The sequence below is a fragment of the Sceloporus undulatus genome, chromosome 3 (assembly GCF_019175285.1).
Source record: "Sceloporus undulatus isolate JIND9_A2432 ecotype Alabama chromosome 3, SceUnd_v1.1, whole genome shotgun sequence".
NCBI lineage: Eukaryota > Metazoa > Chordata > Lepidosauria > Squamata > Phrynosomatidae > Sceloporus > Sceloporus undulatus.
In genome coordinates this window covers 32,836,194-32,855,151 of record NC_056524.1, presented here as the reverse complement: position 1 = coordinate 32,855,151, position 18,958 = coordinate 32,836,194, and the positions used below count along the sequence as shown (strand labels likewise).

Genomic DNA, 18,958 nt, shown 5'->3' with positions numbered 1-18,958 from the left:
TTTTTTTAAAAAAAACAACAACACATGAAGAAACACAGGAACTAAATTACACCTATGATACATACATATACACACACATCTTCCTCTAATGTTTATCAAAAAATCTACTCGTCAAAAACCCGGGACAGCTGAAACAGAATCAGACTCCCTCCTCCCCTCAGCCTGACACACATATGTGTGCTCAAATCCCCCCCCCTTTTCCGGATCCAAGTGGGAACTGTATATACGAGCGAGCGTGCTTTCTTGCCTTTGGGAGATTATAGTGAGCTTTGCTTGGCTTGGCTGCTGCTGCAAGAGAGTGCAAACATGGCTGTATGTCAGCAGAGAAACGAGCAGCCTATAATTGCTGATGCCTAAGTAGTCATCCAGCCTCTCAAGGGTTAAGTGACAGCAGCGTTGGAACAGAAAAGGGGACCATGCTGCTAGTGCTGTAGGTTCAAGTGCAGTCTGAGCTGCCTCCCCAGCTATGTTTGGGGCTGGATGTAGGAGGAAAAGAGTGAGCAGAAGAGGTGCAGCCCTTCTTTAGTGGTGTGTCTGCTGTGGATTCTCCACAGTCATGCCTCTCTTCCACAAAATTCATTGCATTGCCTGCCAGCTGTTGGGAAAACTCTTTCCTTAGGTTGCATCTCCCTCCATCACCAAAGCGTCCTGTCCAGTTCAGAGGAGAAGGAAGATGGAAGGAGGAAGCTGAGGCTGCCAAAAAAGACCTACAGCCTACCTCTGTTCATCTCAAGCCAGGAGGAGTTTGCTGAGTTGCTTTTCAACAATCTGCTCCCACAATGCACCCTAGTCTGGGGTGATTGCTGTGGATGGGAAAGAAGCAATTTATACAGTGCATTTCTTATGCAGTGTTTAAAATTCCCTTTACATCCTTAGTTACATGCTCCTACGTTTTACCCTCCACTTAGCCACAGGTTAGAGCAAATTCCTTAATTTTGGGCTCCAAACCTGCTCCTGACTTACCCATGAGATCAATTTATACTCAAGTATAAATGGTAGTTTCTCTTTTTCTGGCTAATTTTCCTGCTTTGGTCATCCTTTTAAAAAAATCCCTCCCTGGAGAGAGAATCAGTATGCCAGTTTGAAAGCTGATGTACATTGTGCTCTGGGGGAAAAGGTTGACAGGAGTGCTTTGGACCTAGGAGACCCATTTGTACAGTGAGGAGCTTGCTGATAGTCAACCTTCTCAACCTACAGACCTCACACAGAAAATAGTTATGTGCACCTTTTGCAGTATCTGATTACTGCTATGACAGCCCTTTAAGGTACCTTAAGATTTTGTCTTCATATTAGGAAAGAAACATGGTGGCCTTTTTATATATTTCTGTTTATTAAAAATCATTTTATTTCTACCCTACACATGATAATTATTGGGTTGCTTGATACTACTACTACAGAGCTTGCCAAAGCTAGTTTTAAATTAAAACTCTGAACTGGGAGGTTTAATCCAAAACTAGTAACATTTTCAGGCTCTGCACTTCTATTAACAGAATTGGTGGCATACAGACAATGCCTATTAATGGGGAATGGCATGCCTTTTGCTTCTCTAGAGTTTATCAGTTGGCCTCCTTGAAGTTTGGAATAGCTTAAAAGACTTGAGCTCCACTGATCTGAGTCAAGCCTGATGTCACCCACTGATTATAGTGCCCTTTTCAGGTCTTACTTTATGTATAAGGAAGTATAACCTTTTTTTATTGGGAAATGTCATTATCCCATGCAGAAACATCTTCTTTAGGTGAATTGTGACTTATTTTAAAAAAACAAACTATAACCAATCAAAATTGTTTTCATCTCCACTTTGAACTTTACTGTTGATGATTCAGCTGAAGATTACAGTGTCTTACAAATAATGCTTACTCTTTTACAGGTTTCATCAGGAAGATGTCTTGCAAGGGATTTCTTGGATTTGGACAGCAGTTGTTTCGTCGGAAAGTGGTAGACTGCACAAGAGAAGAAAGCCGGCTCTCACGTTGCCTCAACACATTTGACTTGGTGGCTCTTGGTGTAGGCAGTACACTTGGGGCAGGAGTTTACGTCCTTGCTGGGGCAGTGGCTCGAGAAAATTCAGGACCTGCGATTGTCATCTCTTTTCTGATTGCTGCCCTTGCCTCTGTGCTGGCTGGACTTTGCTATGGAGAATTTGGTGCTAGAGTTCCAAAGACTGGATCAGCTTATCTCTATAGTTATGTAACTGTTGGTGAGCTGTGGGCATTCATCACTGGCTGGAATCTAATTCTCTCCTATGTCATTGGTGGGTAGTTTTTGTTCCATTTAACAAAAAAAAATTATTTGCATCTGTGAAATGTCCTTGTTATGCCTTGTTTTTAATAGCAATTGCAATTAGAGCATTTAAATCCCACTTTTTTGTAATGCCATAAGAAATGCACAGTATATTTGAATAGGGAAAACTGGGTAGTAGACTCAGGCTTCGATAGTGAACGTTCAAATGACAAGACAACAATTTAAAAGATTCCTTACGCTCACTGAGATGAATTGACATAAGGATGGCAGACTACACGCTATATTTATGGCTCAGATTTTATTACTGTATGAAGTTTATATTTGATTTCACATGCTGTATTTGCAGCATAATAGCTGTATCCTGATTGTGATGAAGAAAGGCTTTGAAAGGGGGAAATAGTGGCTCAGACTGTGATTGGCTTATCCTTGTGCATGTGATAGGGTGCTGTGTGTTTGATTAAATCTTTTGGACTGGCCAAGTTCCTTTATGACCAGGCACAATTTTGGGAGGTGTGAAAACTGGATCTAGATATCTTTATCTTAAATAGTTCAGTGTTTTCAGAATTAATGTAATCATATCTGTTTGGGTTGTTTTATCCATGCACACAACTCATTCACTTCGTTCTTTGCAGTAAGCTACATTCAGACCAGAAAGCTTCTGTTTAACCATATATTAAACAGAAAGATGGCTGTGTTGGTTCACGAGGGCCCTCAAAATCTACCATTGGATAATACCTTTATTGGGATCAACCAAAGTGCAAACTTTTGAATTCTCAAGGATCTAAAAGTAGGTTATGGGCTGAAGAAGAGGGGCGTGAACGAATGACCCAAGTCCACTCTGGCAGCAAGCGGATTGGGACTGTGTCACCAGGAGCCAAATTATCCCTGCTTCTTTTTGCTCTGGCCCAAAGGACCCGAGTGTGGTTTCACCATGTCTTCGGCCTCCCTGGAGGAATGTGTCATTTGAATGCCAGCCTCCAAAGCATCCAGATGCCGCTTCATTTGGCCTGTCTGTTCTGAGCCTAAGTGGTTAAAAAAGGATGGGCAAAAAAAGCTATATTTCAAAGATAATGCCATATCTTAGGCAATGATGCCTGCAGTTATACTCAGTCTCAGGATGGAGAGTGCAGATAGAATGAATCACTCATAGGTGTGCAGGTATCAGATTACAACATGCAGTGCCAGTGCGGGTGGGGAATAGAATCAGAAGATAACTATCACTTGAAGATAGCTATAGTTTCTTATTTCATCCAAACTGGTAAGATTGGATTAAGCCAGGATACTAATACATTTGTTTAAGATCCTAGCTTCTGGAAACAGGAAGCAGTAGTTAAGTAGATGCATCTGGCTTGAGCAAAGGTGTTCTGTGCATGAGTAAAAAGTTCATGCATATCTTAGCTTGCTGAAGATGAGAAAAAAATGTTTGCACCAGTTCATATTAATGGACTAAAGGCAAAACTATCTAGGGTGTAATTGAAATAGTATTAATAAGGTCAGTTGGCATGAATTGGAGCGTGTAAAGTCCAAAATTAATCTAATATAGAGCCGAAACAGACGGTGCTGAAGAGGTGACTTGATGGCTCCCCTTTGATGGCCAGATTGGGGCCACAACAACCACATGGCACAGCACCGTTCTGGCTTTTTGCCAGCCCAAAAAGAACTAGCAGAAAGCTGCTCCTTTTTTGAGCTGGCAAAAAGTCAGCTTTTCCACTATGGCTTTGCAGTGCTCCTGCAGCATATAAATGCCGCTCCACCGGAGTGCCGCAAAACTGCCTGCCATGTGGTTGGGCAGGCGGCTTCATAGCGACTTCCTGCCGGCTTGAGGGTGTGCGTTGTCTAAACAACATGCCCCCAAGCCGCTGGGAAGCTGCCGCAAAGGGGCACTTTGTTTTGTCCCATAGATATATATATTCTTTATATAAGAAATTTTATATAAAACGTTTCTTTATTTTTAATTTTTTTAAAAAAATAGTTGGACCTGTGAAATTTAAGATTGGGGGTATTGGAATCATATTTAAAATGTCTGACCTTTGAAAAATGTTGAGTTTTTCAATGGGCAGGCATTTTAAATAAGATTTTAAATACATCACAGAAGCTAGGTGGCTTTTATTCAACCAAATATTTGCACAGTTCTTGAATTTCTTACATTTATTTTGTTCATTGTTGAAAAATTGGCTTTATTTGCAGTAAATTAGTGTTCCTCCAGGGAAATGTAACTGTATTAGTTCATATTCATTTAGAACCTTGCTTTTAATACCCAGACAGGAAGCTTAATTTAACATGTTGACATTAAATCACCAGTACAGGAACACCTTTAGGGAATTTTGCATCATTATACTAACTGTTGGTTAGAATTTGCTTAAAGCAGGTTTTTCCTTGGCAATTAACTGAAATGTAGATGAACAGTATTACTCTGTGTTGATATCTGAACTACTTAGTATGGTCTGCCAACTTGTAGCAAGGAGCAGGAATTTAGCTCATTATTTTTTTTAAAGATGTGTGCTGAGAAACAAAGATTAATGTTTTTGCTGTTTTATAAATACTTGGTAAAGCACAGCATGCATTTGTTCTTAGGAGCAAATTTGTTCATGAAAAGAGAAACAGGAGTGGTAGTGTAGGAAGGGCGTGGAGGGAATGGATATTGAACTTCAAAAGTGGCTTATTTATTTACATCTTCCTGGTGTTGATGCACATCGTTTTGAGGAATTTCCTTGCTTTGTAGGCATTTATAGATGCTGGGAAAATACAACTCCTGTTGATCAGAGAATGCCCCCCTGCAAGTCATACTACGTTGTTTCCTATAGAATTTTCTGCATTAGGTCATGTCATCAAAGTTGGAGGTTTAAAAGATGTATTTTGATATATGCACGTTTTACAAGTGCCTAGAGAGTATTCACATGTGTAGAAGGGTAAAATATAAATCATGTTTATCTGTATTTTGAACTATAGAACCCAGCAGCTTTATGGTTATTTGGATTTACTAAATGGATGCATTCCCTCCCACTATTCTTGCATTTGATTTATAACTGGGCTTGATAAATTAAACTAAATTGAGAAATAACGTATTGTATTTTGAACTTGATTATTAGTAAGATCAGAGCCCATTATACTCCTTTCTAGAACTAACATTGTAATAATAATAATAATAATTTTTATTTATATCCCGCCTTTCCAATTGCATGATCAAGGCGGCTTACAAGACAAGAAACAATAAAATACAGATAAAGCATCACAATATAAAAAGTTTAAAAACATCATTACTAGGGGTAGGAACGGGAATCTATACAAATCACAATTCACTAGGGGCAAGAAAAAGACAGTATATTGCACTAATCCGGGGTCGAAGAACAAGAACAAGGAGCAGAGAAAGAACACTATTACCTAGAGTGAAAAAGCCAGCTGGAATAGATGCGTTTTTAATTGTTTCTTAAAAGAAACTAAAGATGCAGAGGAACGGAGCTCTATAGGGAGCTTATTCCACAATGAGGGGGCGGCGATAGTGAAAGCCCTCTGTGAGGTCCTCACCAAATGGGATTTAGGGACCTCTAACAAATTGGTCCCAATTGTGCATTGACATCATAGAGCGTCTACTGAAGAAGTACTTTTCCAAGGGACCAAATAGTTAACCCCTCTTCCCTAGTTCTGTTGCTTCCGTTTGCTGTTGCCTGTTCAACTGCCTTGTATGTATGTATGTATGTATGTATAAACAGTGAAAAAAGTGAGGCATAGCAGGATTCTCCACCTGCCCCGTGCTTCCCTTTTTGACAGTTGCATGGTTTGGTTTATAGCTCTGAAAATACTGTAGCTTTCAGGGGTTATTTTGTTGATATGGAAGAGAACTCTGTTTTGCTGTCATTAAAGAAGCAGCAAAGTAAGTGACTAGGAGAGAGCATTGAATTATTTCCCAAGTTTGATTAAAATCTGTCATCTAGATGACCCTGTAATCATAGTGGTCATGCTGAGGTTAGCATTTGGAACCAAGGATGTATGAACTTTAGCAATTCTTTTATTCAAATTTCTAGTAGCAACATTTACATCTTGCAAAATCTTTGGCCTGTTACAGACAGCCAAAATAAAGCTGCTTCGAGTCACAGTGGAGGTATGGTGTTTCAGTGATGCATGCGTCCTAAGAATCCAGAAGCCACACCAAAGCTACGCTCCAGTCCTTAGGGCTGGAGCGTGGCTTTGGTGCGACTTCTGGACTCTTAGGACGCATGCATCATTGAAACATCATACCTCCACTGTGACTTGAAGCAGCTTTATTTTGGCTGTCTGTAACAGTCAGCTTCAAACCTACTGTACTAATCCTCCTGCAGTTTGCTCCTGGACATAAAAAACCTTTTGTGGCTGCCAGTCGATCTTTTCACCACAATCCAATTAATTTATGGGAGCAACTGCAATAGACAGGAATGGAGCAATGACCTGAAGCCATGAAGCCAATAACCTGGGCAGACATAAGGAGGGAAAAATATAAACCTGAGAAGAAGAGAGGTGGTCAGTCCTGTCTTTAAGACTTGTGCAGCCTGTTTTTCTGGTTGTCCTTTCTTCAGTAGTAAAACAGTTTCATACAGACCTGGGGCAACTTTCTGTTCCACTGTGTGAAACTACAGCAAATTGATCCATATAGCTACATAGCAAGTAGACAGACTTCTCACATTGACTTTACAGTCTGGTTGCCACTTCTGTGAATCTAGACATACTCCTATAACTTTTGAAATGGAGATTTATTTATTGTATAGCCCACCTTTCAATTAAATACAATTAAAGTAACTAATTTAAAAACACAAGTTAAAACAGCATTAAAAGGCATTTAAAACATGGTGAAATAAAAACAACACTATACATCCTCCCCATTAAAAGCTCTATCTACTGACCACATTGCATGGAGGGGTATTATGGAAATTTCTCTTTGAGGAGCATTGTTTTACTCCATGTTTTGAATTTCTAATCTAACTATTCCTCAGGGTCATATTTCTGAATTGTATTAACTGCTACCACCTCTGAGTTTTATTAACTGCTTCCTGGCTAGGAGCCACCTGTGAAGGCTGTTTCTTAGACAAGGGTTCCATTTTTATCTCACCCCAGGCTCTCTGTATACCTGTGCAGAATACAGTACTGTGCAAGGGCATAACACGGAGATGCAAGGCATTAAAGAAGACACCGTTTTAAAAAATAAATAAATAAATAAAATGTACATGAGACCCAGTGTGGTCTAGCAGTTTCAGCTTTGGACTACAACTCTGGAGATCAGGGTTCAAATCCCTGCTCAAGTATAAATCCCCACTAGGTGGCCTTGGGCAAGTCACACTCTCAGCCTCAGGATAACAGTTGCAAATGCCCTCTGAAGAAACTTGCCAAGAAAACCCTATGATAGGTTCACCTTAAGTTCACCATATGTCAAAAATGACTTGGAGGCACACAACAACAACGACATGGAAGCCAACATAAGATGGGTTTTATTGTTTTTGTATTGTGTACTGCATAAATTCTGTTACTCACCTTGATCCCCAAACAGAAGAGGCGGGATATAAATAAATATTTATTATTATTATTATTATTATTATTATTATTATTATTATTATTATTAATTATGCCTATTAGCTTTCATGGATTTAAATAGAGAGCAGGCACTATGCATGATTTCAAGCTAGTTGAAACCCACTTAGATCTAATTTGCTGTAAACGAGGCAGGTCTGATTGCTTCATTAAAGAAGTTTTTTAGAAGAGATGAAGAAAAAGCTGTTTCTGAATTGTCAATCATTGTCCCAAATTGTCTCTTTACTATATTAATTCAGCAGATATTGAAAAGGTTCCTTGATCAAGTGGGCAGTAATGATACATCATTTGAAACTAGCATTCACTTAAGAATTGTGGCTCTAAATCATATTCCCTTTTTGGGAGAAAGGCTGGATAGAAATAAATAAATAAATAAATATTCATTTAGTTTGTCACCTGGAGTGTGGGCCTAGCATTTGTGATCTAGGTACCAGTGGATCACTGAGTAAAATGGAAGGCAAATGGGTGGAAAGAAAAGTTCTTTACATTTGGTTAAACCTCTAAAATAGACAATATCAGGCAAGGGGCCAGTTGGCAATTTCTTTGAAATGCATATTTCCTGAAATTGGCACCGAACAGAACAACACAACTCTAAAGGATGTGTCTTCCTGTTCTTATGACAACTATGGGACTGGGCTCGATTAAAATATAAATGTGTGTGTGTGTGTATAAATTGTTATTGGGAATGTTTTTTTTTTTAGAACTGTAACTTCAGCACCTAGCTGGAGATCAGCAGTGAAATAGAAAAGGACTATGCCAAGTATCCTATCCACTTGGGTCTTCTTGTTTGAAAACATAGGCCTGTTAGAGACTGCGAAAATAAAGCTGCTTCGGGTCTCTTTGGAGGTATGCTGTTTAAATGATGCATGCATCCTAAGAATCCGGAAGCTGCATCAAAGCTGCACTCCAGTGCTTAGGAATGGAGTGTGGCTTTGGTGCGACCTCCGGACTCTTAGGACCCATGCATCAATAAAATAGCATACCTCCAAAGAGACCAGAAGCAGCTTTATTTTGGCAGTCTGTAACAGGCCATAGTTGTCTTTCTATAGAACTCAACCATGTAAATTAGCCCTAATGGTTGCCAGTTTGGTGTGAGAAGAATGTTGAAATTTTGGGGAGACTGAATGTGACTGGGTAATTGACATTTGTGTATATAAGCATGTGCATTACAATGAATGTGATGGACTGTGAAGCCATGTTTTTAAAAGTGCTTGTGGTGCTGGGAAATTGTAGAAAGGCCAGAGCTTTGATTTTGATCCACCTGTGGAAAATTTCAGTGGGCTGTCATTAGAAACTTTGGTTATTTTATTTTCTCCTGATGGTGCAGGTTGATAGGTGCACAAAGTTCTGCTGCCAGTGGATTCCAGAGGAGAGAATAGCAAATTAACAGGAGTAGAATTCTTCCTCTGAGTCCACTAATAAAAACAATCAGGTGCATTTTGCTAACAGAATTTCCTATGTGTAGTTGCAGAGCTCGATACAGTGCCACTGTATAAGGGGTAACAGCTTCTCCCACTGCATTTTGTGTAGTTTGATAATCATCTGGAAACACATGAAAACGGTACCTTAAAACATGTGAATGAATGGGATATATGACTCTCCTAACCTCCTTGGTTTGCTTCTGTCTCTAGTGTTCCCAGTTATGCTGGTCTACTTCAATTGTCTATGTTGCTTGGGGATTAATAAGTGTTGTAGTTTAACACATCTGGAGAGTACCAGGCTAGGGAATGTTGGTGTGCCATTTGAATTAACAGAAATCCACCTCAAGATTGACATAGTCCCTTTGTAGTTCTGTAGAACTGAGGGCAGTTGGGGAGCCTTTCCAAATCTTTCAACTTCTGTTAGCACACTGAAAAAAAGAAAATGACACTTACTTTTATAATTGTATCCTTACATAAGTTTTACATGTCACACTGAAATAAACTGATAAAAGATGATATATAAAATGAAAATAGTGAATAAATAGTCCCCGTTCTTTTAATTCTCTTGACAGGAACTTCAAGTGTGGCTAGAGCGTGGAGTGCGACATTCGATGAGCTTATTGGCAGGCACATTGAGAAATTCTTTCAGCAGTACATGTCTATGAATGCTCCTGGTGTGCTGGCAAAATATCCAGATGTCTTTTCTGTTGTCATTATCCTAATCTTGACAGGTGAGAGAGAGAATGAAAAAAATGCAGGTTTGGGCAGGCTTTTCTGAAATGATAATTCATTGTCCTTCTGCGGTTTCATTGTTGGCTTTTACACTAAAGGCAAACACCCTCATTTATTTTGGCCTTGTTTTTAAAATTTTCTTGTTTGCTGAAGGTGTCAGGTTTAACCCAGTGAATAGCTGCAGAATTAGATCTTTTGTTAGCCACCTTGAAATTGCTTTTACTTTGAACGTGTACTTAGATGCTTAAATAAAAATGGGTAATGAGTCACAGTACTGCTTTCTACGTTACATTAATTACTTAAGGAATTTGGAGGGGAAGGAGGCTCAAGGTGGAAATCTTTGTATATTCACAAATCTAGATTTGCTTGAACTATAAACCTTTTGCTTTTGAAACTGAATAATAGATGTGGATGTTGAAAGGATAGAACTATCCTGCTGGTGGATGGCTGTTGATTTTAGAAGAATCAGAATATATAACCACTTTAGGCAATACAGAATTTATTCTTGAGGGGCAAATAATTGAAACAAGCCCTTTGTAAAATGTGCTGAATTTGAGAACAAGAGAAAACAAGACCCCACTCTCACCCCCCACCCTCCGTGTATTTTGCCATTTGTCAAACTGATCTTGTGGATAATTCCAAGACATGTCAAAATCATAAATGTACTTTAGCCACATTTTCCCAGAGTACAGGCAACAGTCATGAATCTGTTTTACAGCAGCTCAGTGATTCTCCTTGCTTCTGAAAGGAACACATTCTTTTAACTTTTCTGGTAAGTTCTCTTTCACTGGAAATTATGTTTGAGAATGTCACCAAGTTTCAGGAGTGACCTGTTGGGTTCTTTGTAACTGTAGAAACGGAATTAAATTGGAAACTTTGCATGTGGCTTTCTTGTTTATGACCATAAAATAGGGATCGACAGATTCCCAGGGAAGAGGGGCACTATTCCTGCTAACAAAACACCATATTTTGGTGATGTAGCAATGACAGCGAAACTACTTCTCATTTCAGAATTACTGCTGCAATGCAAACAGCTTTAAATGTTGCATTTTTCTTTTAAGAACAGCACATAGAAGAATTATACACTTTGATTGAAAAGAAAAATATGGCCTTATCAGAATGGGTCAATGTATCAATGGAATGAAAAAAATCAGCTTGTTTCTCATTCATAGTACAGTCAGCCCTCATTTTTGTGGGGATTAGGGACACAGCCCATGCCCCACAAAAGTGAAAAAACACAAATATAGGCCTGCTATTTTTTATTTTTATTTTTACCTGAGAGAACACTTTTCTAGGCATTTGTAGGTTCTTCAGCATGAGTCTATGGTCTATTCTGCCAGAATAAGACCATAGAACTGTGCTGGGGGACCTACAAATGCCTAGAAGATTTTTCTCTTTAGTCATATGTAGGTACTGCAGTGCAACCCTTTGGTCTACATCTTTAGAAAGCTGAACATAGAATCATGCTCAAGGACCTACAGTTGCCTAGAGAACATTTTTTGTGGCGTGGCAGGGGCAAATACAAGAATCTGTTTATTATTAAATCTATCAATACTTAACCTGCAAATGTGCAGTAGTGGCTGTATTTTAAAAAGCTTTCATGGATTGTTTCTAAAAGCAAAACATATCTTTTCCAAGTTTCATATACGCGGGGGATCCGATCTGCTCCCCCTTAAGCCAAATACCGTGCATGCTCAAGCCCCATACAAGTGAATGGGGCTTGTGCATGCGGCGGTGCGGTGGCACACACGTGCCACGAGGGCGCGCCCCATTCATCCAAGTCAGACATGCCGCCCTTTGCGTCCCATGCGCTCCCACATGGTTTTACACATATGCTCAAAGCTGTGTATAGCACGCCCGCGTATAACGCGGGCACATTGTACTGTATATTCAGAATAGTTTCAGATTATTTTCTCCTTCATGTATCCTACCTCAACAAAAACAGAGAGAAAAAGTGGCATTCCCAAGGTGTAGTTTTTACAGTCATTTTCTCCTAACATCTGATATATTCCTTTTTGAATTGGCTAAGAATGTTTTCCATGTCTCTTTTCTTTCTTAGTTTCATGTACATTGTCATTCAGAGGTTACTGCAGAATGCAGCTAGTAGTGAGTGCTTTTGCAGTTAGGGAATGGTAGGTAACACAACCACAGAAGCATAATCATGTCAGTCAAGTCATGTTAACGTATGACTTCTGAATCAGACCTTTAGATGTGCAGGCTCTTGGTAGATAAAATAAAATAGATTAGCTCCATAGAAACTTGCATCAGGGGAAAGATAGGGATGCAGCTCTTTCTCACATCAGAATAACTTGCTGTTGCTTCATGTTGAAAATTCTAATTATCTATTGTACCTTTTTTAGGTCTTCTAACGTTTGGTGTGAAAGAATCCGCAATAGTTAACAAAGTGTTCACCTGCATCAATGTTCTTGTCTTGGGCTTTGTGATGGTGTCAGGTTTTGTGAAGGGATCTATAAAAAACTGGCAGGTTCCAGAAAACATCTCACTTCAGTGCAAGTAAGTACCAGTTTATTTTGCTTAAAATTATGTATGTGTGTGGGTGTATATGGTGTGTTTGTATGTGGGGAGGGGTTAGATGGGGGTGAGATAGAATGTAAGCTGATTAGTATGTGATGTGGCCTCCCCAAACAATTTCTAGGGTAGGCATGGCTTGTATGTACTGATACCTCTGCTTGAATGGAGTATGTGTAACTAGCACTGTTTCCATGGTGTTCGCAATGTTATTTGAATCTCCATCACTCTAGAATTCTGGCCATATAGGCTGTGCTAATAAATCTATGTGGATTTTACATTAGCAGCCACTCCACTTATTTCATTTATTTATTTGATTTGATTTTTATCCCGCCTTTCTCTTAAAAAGGGACCCAAGGTGGCTCACCATTAAAAACACATTAAAACAACGTTTTTAAAAACAATTAAAATAGCCTAATTAAAACAGTAAAAAGTTAAAAAATTTAAACATACAAAATTTAAAACATACAAAGGTTAAAAAATAATCTAAACCACGCCCTCCCACCCAATAAAACCAGGCCTGCATTATTTTAAAAAGCTTGCTGGAGAAAGGCCAGCAGGGAGGGGGCCAGCCTAGCCTCCTGTGGAGGGGAGTTACACAGGGTGGGAGCAGTCACTGAGAAGGCTCTCCCTCATGTGCTCATCAAACAAACCTGGGATGGTGGTGGGACCAAGAGAAAGCCTTCTTCTGAGGATCATAGGGCTCTAGGTGGTTTGTATGGTTCGTCAAATAGTCAGCTCTGTAGGGCTTTATAGGTCATGATCAGCACTGTGAATTGTGCTCAAAAACAAACGGGTAGGCAGTGAAGCTGTTTCAATACAGGGGTTATATGCTCTCTATAACTGCCTCCAGTCAGCATTCTAGCTGCAGCGTTTTGGACCCACTGAAGTTTCTGAACAGTTTCTAAAGGCAGCCTCACATACAGTGTGTTACAGTAGTCCAAATGGGATGGACCAGTCTATTCAGACTGGTGGATAATCCATCAGAGACTCCTGAGGTGATCATGTAGAAGCAGCCTCTTACGTTAATTGGTTATCAGTTTGACCTCAGTTTTATCAGCTTCATTCAGTGCACATTTAGTCTGTTCCTAAAATTAAACATGATATGGTTGCTCTTTTATAAGCCTGCATCTTTAGATTGAGTTTAGAAAAATTAATTTTTAAAATTACAACTGGCCATGCTGGCTGGTGGATTCGGTGAGTTGTAGTCTAAAAAATAATCTCCAATCTGGGATTTAAATTTACTTGTACAGTCAGCCCTCCCTATCCATGGATTCTTTATCTATGAAGTCAACTTTCCATGGTTTGAAAATATTAAAAAAATTATATTAATTCCAAAAAGCAAACCTTGATTTTGCCATTTTAGACAAGGGACACAATTTTACTATGCCATTGTACATAATGGGATTTGAACAGCCATTAATGTTGGTATCCACGGTAGGTCTGGAAAGCAAAACCCTGGCAGATACCAAGGACCCGCTGTATAATAAACATTTGTTCAAAGCTAGTAAAAGCTATTATTTTTCATCTGGGAAGTTGCTTGTATACTAAGACAGTTCAGAAATCTTTTAAAAATAGATTGAAGGATGGTGTTTCCAAACTCTGTCCGTGTTTTATTTGGGCATCCTTACTGATTTCAGTGATATTCTCTATGCAAACCCAAGAGCATTATAACCTTAATCTGCTGTTAAGTGCTCAAATCTGCAGATCGTTTGTACACAATGGAGTGGTGAAGTTCATAACGTTTGGTACACATTTGAGCAATGACTTACATTGCAATCCTATACACATTTATCTAGGAGCAGAGCTTGGAATTGACACTCAGAATAACAACATGTTAGTCATTGTTTTTCAGGAGTAATGTAATATGTTGTGAATGCATTACTCTCAACTTGGTTTTACCTTTTTTTTTTTACAAAGAAAACAAAAAGTGACCTCAACCACCCAATACTGTGCTGATCTATGACCGTAATAAAGATGAACTAAGAACACTCAATACTCCTCAAAGTAACATTTCTGAAAAACAAGTAAACCTTATTTTTTTTTAAAAAAAGCCAGTTTGACCATTGTCCCTAAAATGTTTAAAGGTAACAACATTGCCTCTTGTCACTTAAAATCTGAGTTTTGCAAGCTGTGTCTGAAGGAGTAAGCTGTATTGATCTAGTGAGACCTACTGCTGAATAGAGGTGTATAGGATTGCATTATCAGGCTTCTTTTAACAGTCAGTCCCTCACGCCAAGGGATTCTTGCAAGTGTAGTGAAGGGATTCAGGATCCCCACTAATTCTCAGGATTCTGCGATGAGCATTGAGATAGTGAAACAAGTATGACAACCATGTACCTCATGGATGGAAATCTTGTAGCTGAATTTATCAGTGTGTTGAAAATATATCCTTTGAATTGGCTAGCTCTGTTAAGTGGAATAATTAACCTCTGCTTTCTTGCCATTGTTTCTAGTGGCACACAAGAGCAGTATGGTGTTGGTGGATTTATGCCCTTTGGCTTTTCTGGAGTCCTCTCAGGAGCAGCAACATGCTTTTATGCATTTGTAGGATTTGACTGCATTGCCACCACAGGTAAGGCCACAGGCCCAAACACTTTTCTGTTGTAAAATCTGCATGCAAGTGGGCAGCCTTTCCATGCTACTGATAAGAGAGAGAATGGGTTCATGTAATCAGGGAATGGGTACTAAAAGAAAATGCTAGTACTCCTCCCCCCACACACTTTTCATTAGCACTGTGCTTTCTTGGCATCAGTGATCGCTAGCATCTCTGTAGAAGTGTAAACAATAACATAAAGTATTTTAGATGTTTGTCTGATTGCTAACTAATTGCTCTTCTTGACTAAATGAACAGATATTTACATACTAGAGCAACTTAATGCTGCTTCAGAGCCCTTTTAATGGTCCTGAATGAAGATGACAGCTTCTCTTAATAGAGTAATTTATGTAAAGAACAGCCACTCCTCATTCAATCACTTAGTGCTTAGGGAAAGGAAAAAAAAATATATCTCTGCCTTTCTGTTTAAATTTGTGAAATAGGCAGCTGCTTGACAGAAAGCAGCAGTATTGTTCTCCCAGTCAACTGGTATTCTATAGCTGTAAGTTTTAAATACACTGACTAGTAAATAGTATCAAAAGACATCCATGCCCTGTTCATAATACAGTCAGCCCTCTTTATCTGTAGATTCTGCATCCACAGATTCAAATATTCATGCCTTGAAAATATTGGGACCCTACAAATTCCCCCCGCCCACCCCACAAAAGACAAACCTTGATTTTGCCATTTTATATGTAGGACATCATTTTATTATGCCATTGTATTTAATAGGACTTGAACATCCCCATATATTGGTATCCAAGGGGGGTCCTAGAACCAAACCCCAATGGATACCAGGTGCCCACTGTAACTGCAGTAGTATAATCCTTTCTCAAGGTATGTTGTTGATCAAGACATAAAGATTTGTTTGGCTGGGCTATACATAGGCTGTTTGATGAACTCAGAGAATCTCTTTCTGCACAGCCTGTGACTCATATGATTTAAATTGGTATATTTTTAAAAGTGTTGTGTATAACATCTACAAATGTAATCATAGTGGATTACATTATGCAGCTCTAGTAATAACCCCTGTATTTAATGGACACAAGGCTGCATCTAGTAGAATATGTGTTTTGTGCACTGAAGGTTCCAGGTTGAATCCCTGGTATTTTCTGGTATGGTTGGGAAAGATCCCCATTTAAAAATGCTGGAGACTTGCTGTCAGTCAGCATAGACCATATTGAGCTAAATGGAAACAGGCAGACTTATTTAATGTAAGATGGCTCCATATGGTTGTAATGTATTTCATCTAACTATTTATAGTCTTTAGTTTTTTGTGGGGTTTTTGGGCTATGGGGCCATGTTCTAGAAAAGTTTCTTCCTGACGTTTCGCCAGCATTTGTGGCTGGCATCTTCAGAGAACGCTTGCCTGGAAAGGAGCTGGGTATGTATATACTGTGTGACCCTGGGAAGGCAGGAGTGCTTTGCATGTCTATTGTTCTGCTGCTAATGGCAGGCCTCAGGGTGGGAGGGTATACAAAAGATGCCAGCCACAGGTGCTGGTGAAATGTCAGGAAGAAACTCTTCTAGAACATGGCCACATAGCCTGTAAACCCCACAAAAAACTATGGATGCCGGCCATGAAAGCCTTCGACTCCATATTTATAGTCTCTTTTTTAAAGCCCAGAGACACTTCAGAAATTCTTCAGTATAACATGGAAATGCAACTAGGCTGAGAACAGTAAAAAGCTAATAAAAAGTAGGATACTAACAAAAACATAAACTAGAAAAGGCAAAAAGAATCTAGGGAGTCAGAACAAACCTTTAATAATTTTATAAAACTGAAGCAAAGCCTGGTTAAAAAAAACTAGTAGAACACATGTAAAGAGACCTATTAGTGCATAGTTTTTATTTATTAATGTTTAGGCTAAGTATGTTTGTCTTTAAAAGTGTTTTCATTCCTATTTTGAATTAGCATAGTGAGGTGTTGCAGCCACCATCTTTTGCACTTAATGATGACATAGGGTAGAGGGGTGTGGGGAAGTGGAAATTCACAGTAGGAGAAGAAAAAAATGAAAAGGGATGAAGAAGATCTCAATAAAAAAGCATTTCTAGCATCTTTCTTTCTTTTAGAATGAACAGATACTTGTTCACTGCAACGTTTAGCAAATTGTTTTTCTGCACACTTTCAGTCCTGTACATGTCTACTTAAGGTCAAACCCTTTGAATATACATGGACTTATTCCCCTTATATGTAATTGGACTTCAACTGGAAGTCCTGTTGTCCCTAATGGTGGCACAGCCGTGGGCACATGCTGACATTGGGGACAACGGGATGTGAAGTCCTGCAGATTTTGGTATCCACGGTGGGGTCTGGAATGGATCCCCTGTAGATACCAAGATCCCACTGTACAGTGGCATAGTTAAAATGATATCCCTTATATAAAATGGCAAAAGCAAGGTTTGCTTTTTGGATTTTTTAAAAAATATGTATTTTCAAGCTGTGGATAGTTGAATCCATGGATGCAGAATCTGTGGATATGGAGGGCCTGCTGTAGAGCCACATTTTCTGATATGAAGGGTCTGACTGTTCATTTGACAGTATCACACTGTTAGAGCAGCGGACGGAATAATGTGGCTAGACTAGCTGCCTAAGTCAGCGTAGTCAGTGGTGAGGAATGATGGGAGGTGAAGTGCAATAGTATTCAGAGGATTACATGGCACCCCCTGATGTAAATCATGATTGAATACCTTTTTAAAAAAGGACATTCTACATATAGAAAAAGTAGCAGATTTATCAGAATACTGGGCTGAAGTCTTCCAAAGATATGCTACTTTTCATATGCAGATTGCTTAGCATAAGATAGAAAAGGTAAAGTCGATACTACTGCTGAGAATCACTCTGTGTTCCATCCATGCTGAGTGACTCAAAGGTGCTAGATCATATAGAATAGTGTAGAGCTTTTAAAAATTACTTTTTGGGAACTCGCTTCCTAGAATCCCTAAGTGGCTATGCTAGCTGGAGCATTTAGATAACTTTCTGTGGAGCAAATTCTGCTTTCTCCCCATGTTTTGGGGTATTAAGGGTCTTAATTACAGTTGCTGGAAACATATGGAATCTATCTTTCCAGAGGGATTCTGTTTCCAAGATTAGTGTTGCAGAAAATTATTTTGTTTTGTTTTTTTAAATCTAATATTTTAACAGAAGAAAATAATAACAAAAAGGTAGGAAAATGACTTCCAAAGTAATTCCCTGCAATAGTACATTTCAGAGAGAAACAATAAATGGCCAAAACAGATTACAGTTGAATACTATTGCCGCCTTGAATGTAATGAAGGAAATAGGATTAAGGTTCCCTGCCCCCATTACTACAGCACTGGAGGAAAATATGAAAAAGAATGAATTCCCTATTCATTATCTGTGTTTTGTAATCATATTTTGTGTATGCATTAATTTTGGAGGTGAGGAAGTGAAAAACCCACAGAAAGCCATTCCAATAGGGATTGTGGCATCGCTTCTGATCTGCTTTGTTGCATACTTTGGCGTGTCTGCTGCTCTTACCCTTATGATGCCTTACTACCTGCTGGACAAAAACAGCCCATTGCCAGTTGCTTTTAAGCATGTGGGATGGGAAGGTGCAAACTATGCAGTGGCTGTTGGCTCACTTTGCGCCCTTTCTACAAGGTAAGATGCTCTGGCTTCCTTTGTACTTTCTCAATGAATGTTTGCATTCCTTTCCTTGTTTTAAAATATGGATCCTAGAAAGATAAAATGTGCCTATCAATATTTGTTTCTGGTTGCCTTAACCAGAAATCATGCTCTCAGAATTAATATTTGTGCATTGGAAGAGGGCATAGTGGGTAACTTTTTTAAATGCCTTCCATTTTAGGAGGAAAGGTGCAACTCACTGATAGAACATGTATCTCTCCTATGAAAGGCCCT

At 39.1% G+C, this 18,958-nt stretch overlaps 1 protein-coding gene across 1 annotated transcript in view; it reads left to right on the top strand.

Moving 5' to 3' along the window:
• Positions 1 to 865: 865 nt before the first annotated feature.
• SLC7A1 (solute carrier family 7 member 1) overlaps positions 866 to 18,958 on the top strand; it is a 31,032-nt gene continuing 12,939 nt past the window's right edge. Inside the window, exons 1-6 of the mRNA XM_042461074.1 lie at positions 866 to 914; positions 1,868 to 2,251; positions 9,791 to 9,949; positions 12,311 to 12,464; positions 14,936 to 15,054; positions 18,478 to 18,700. Coding sequence (XP_042317008.1) covers positions 881 to 914; positions 1,868 to 2,251; positions 9,791 to 9,949; positions 12,311 to 12,464; positions 14,936 to 15,054; positions 18,478 to 18,700 — 1,073 coding nt within the window. The 5' untranslated portion in view covers positions 866 to 880. The remainder of the gene's footprint in view (positions 915 to 1,867; positions 2,252 to 9,790; positions 9,950 to 12,310; positions 12,465 to 14,935; positions 15,055 to 18,477; positions 18,701 to 18,958) is intronic.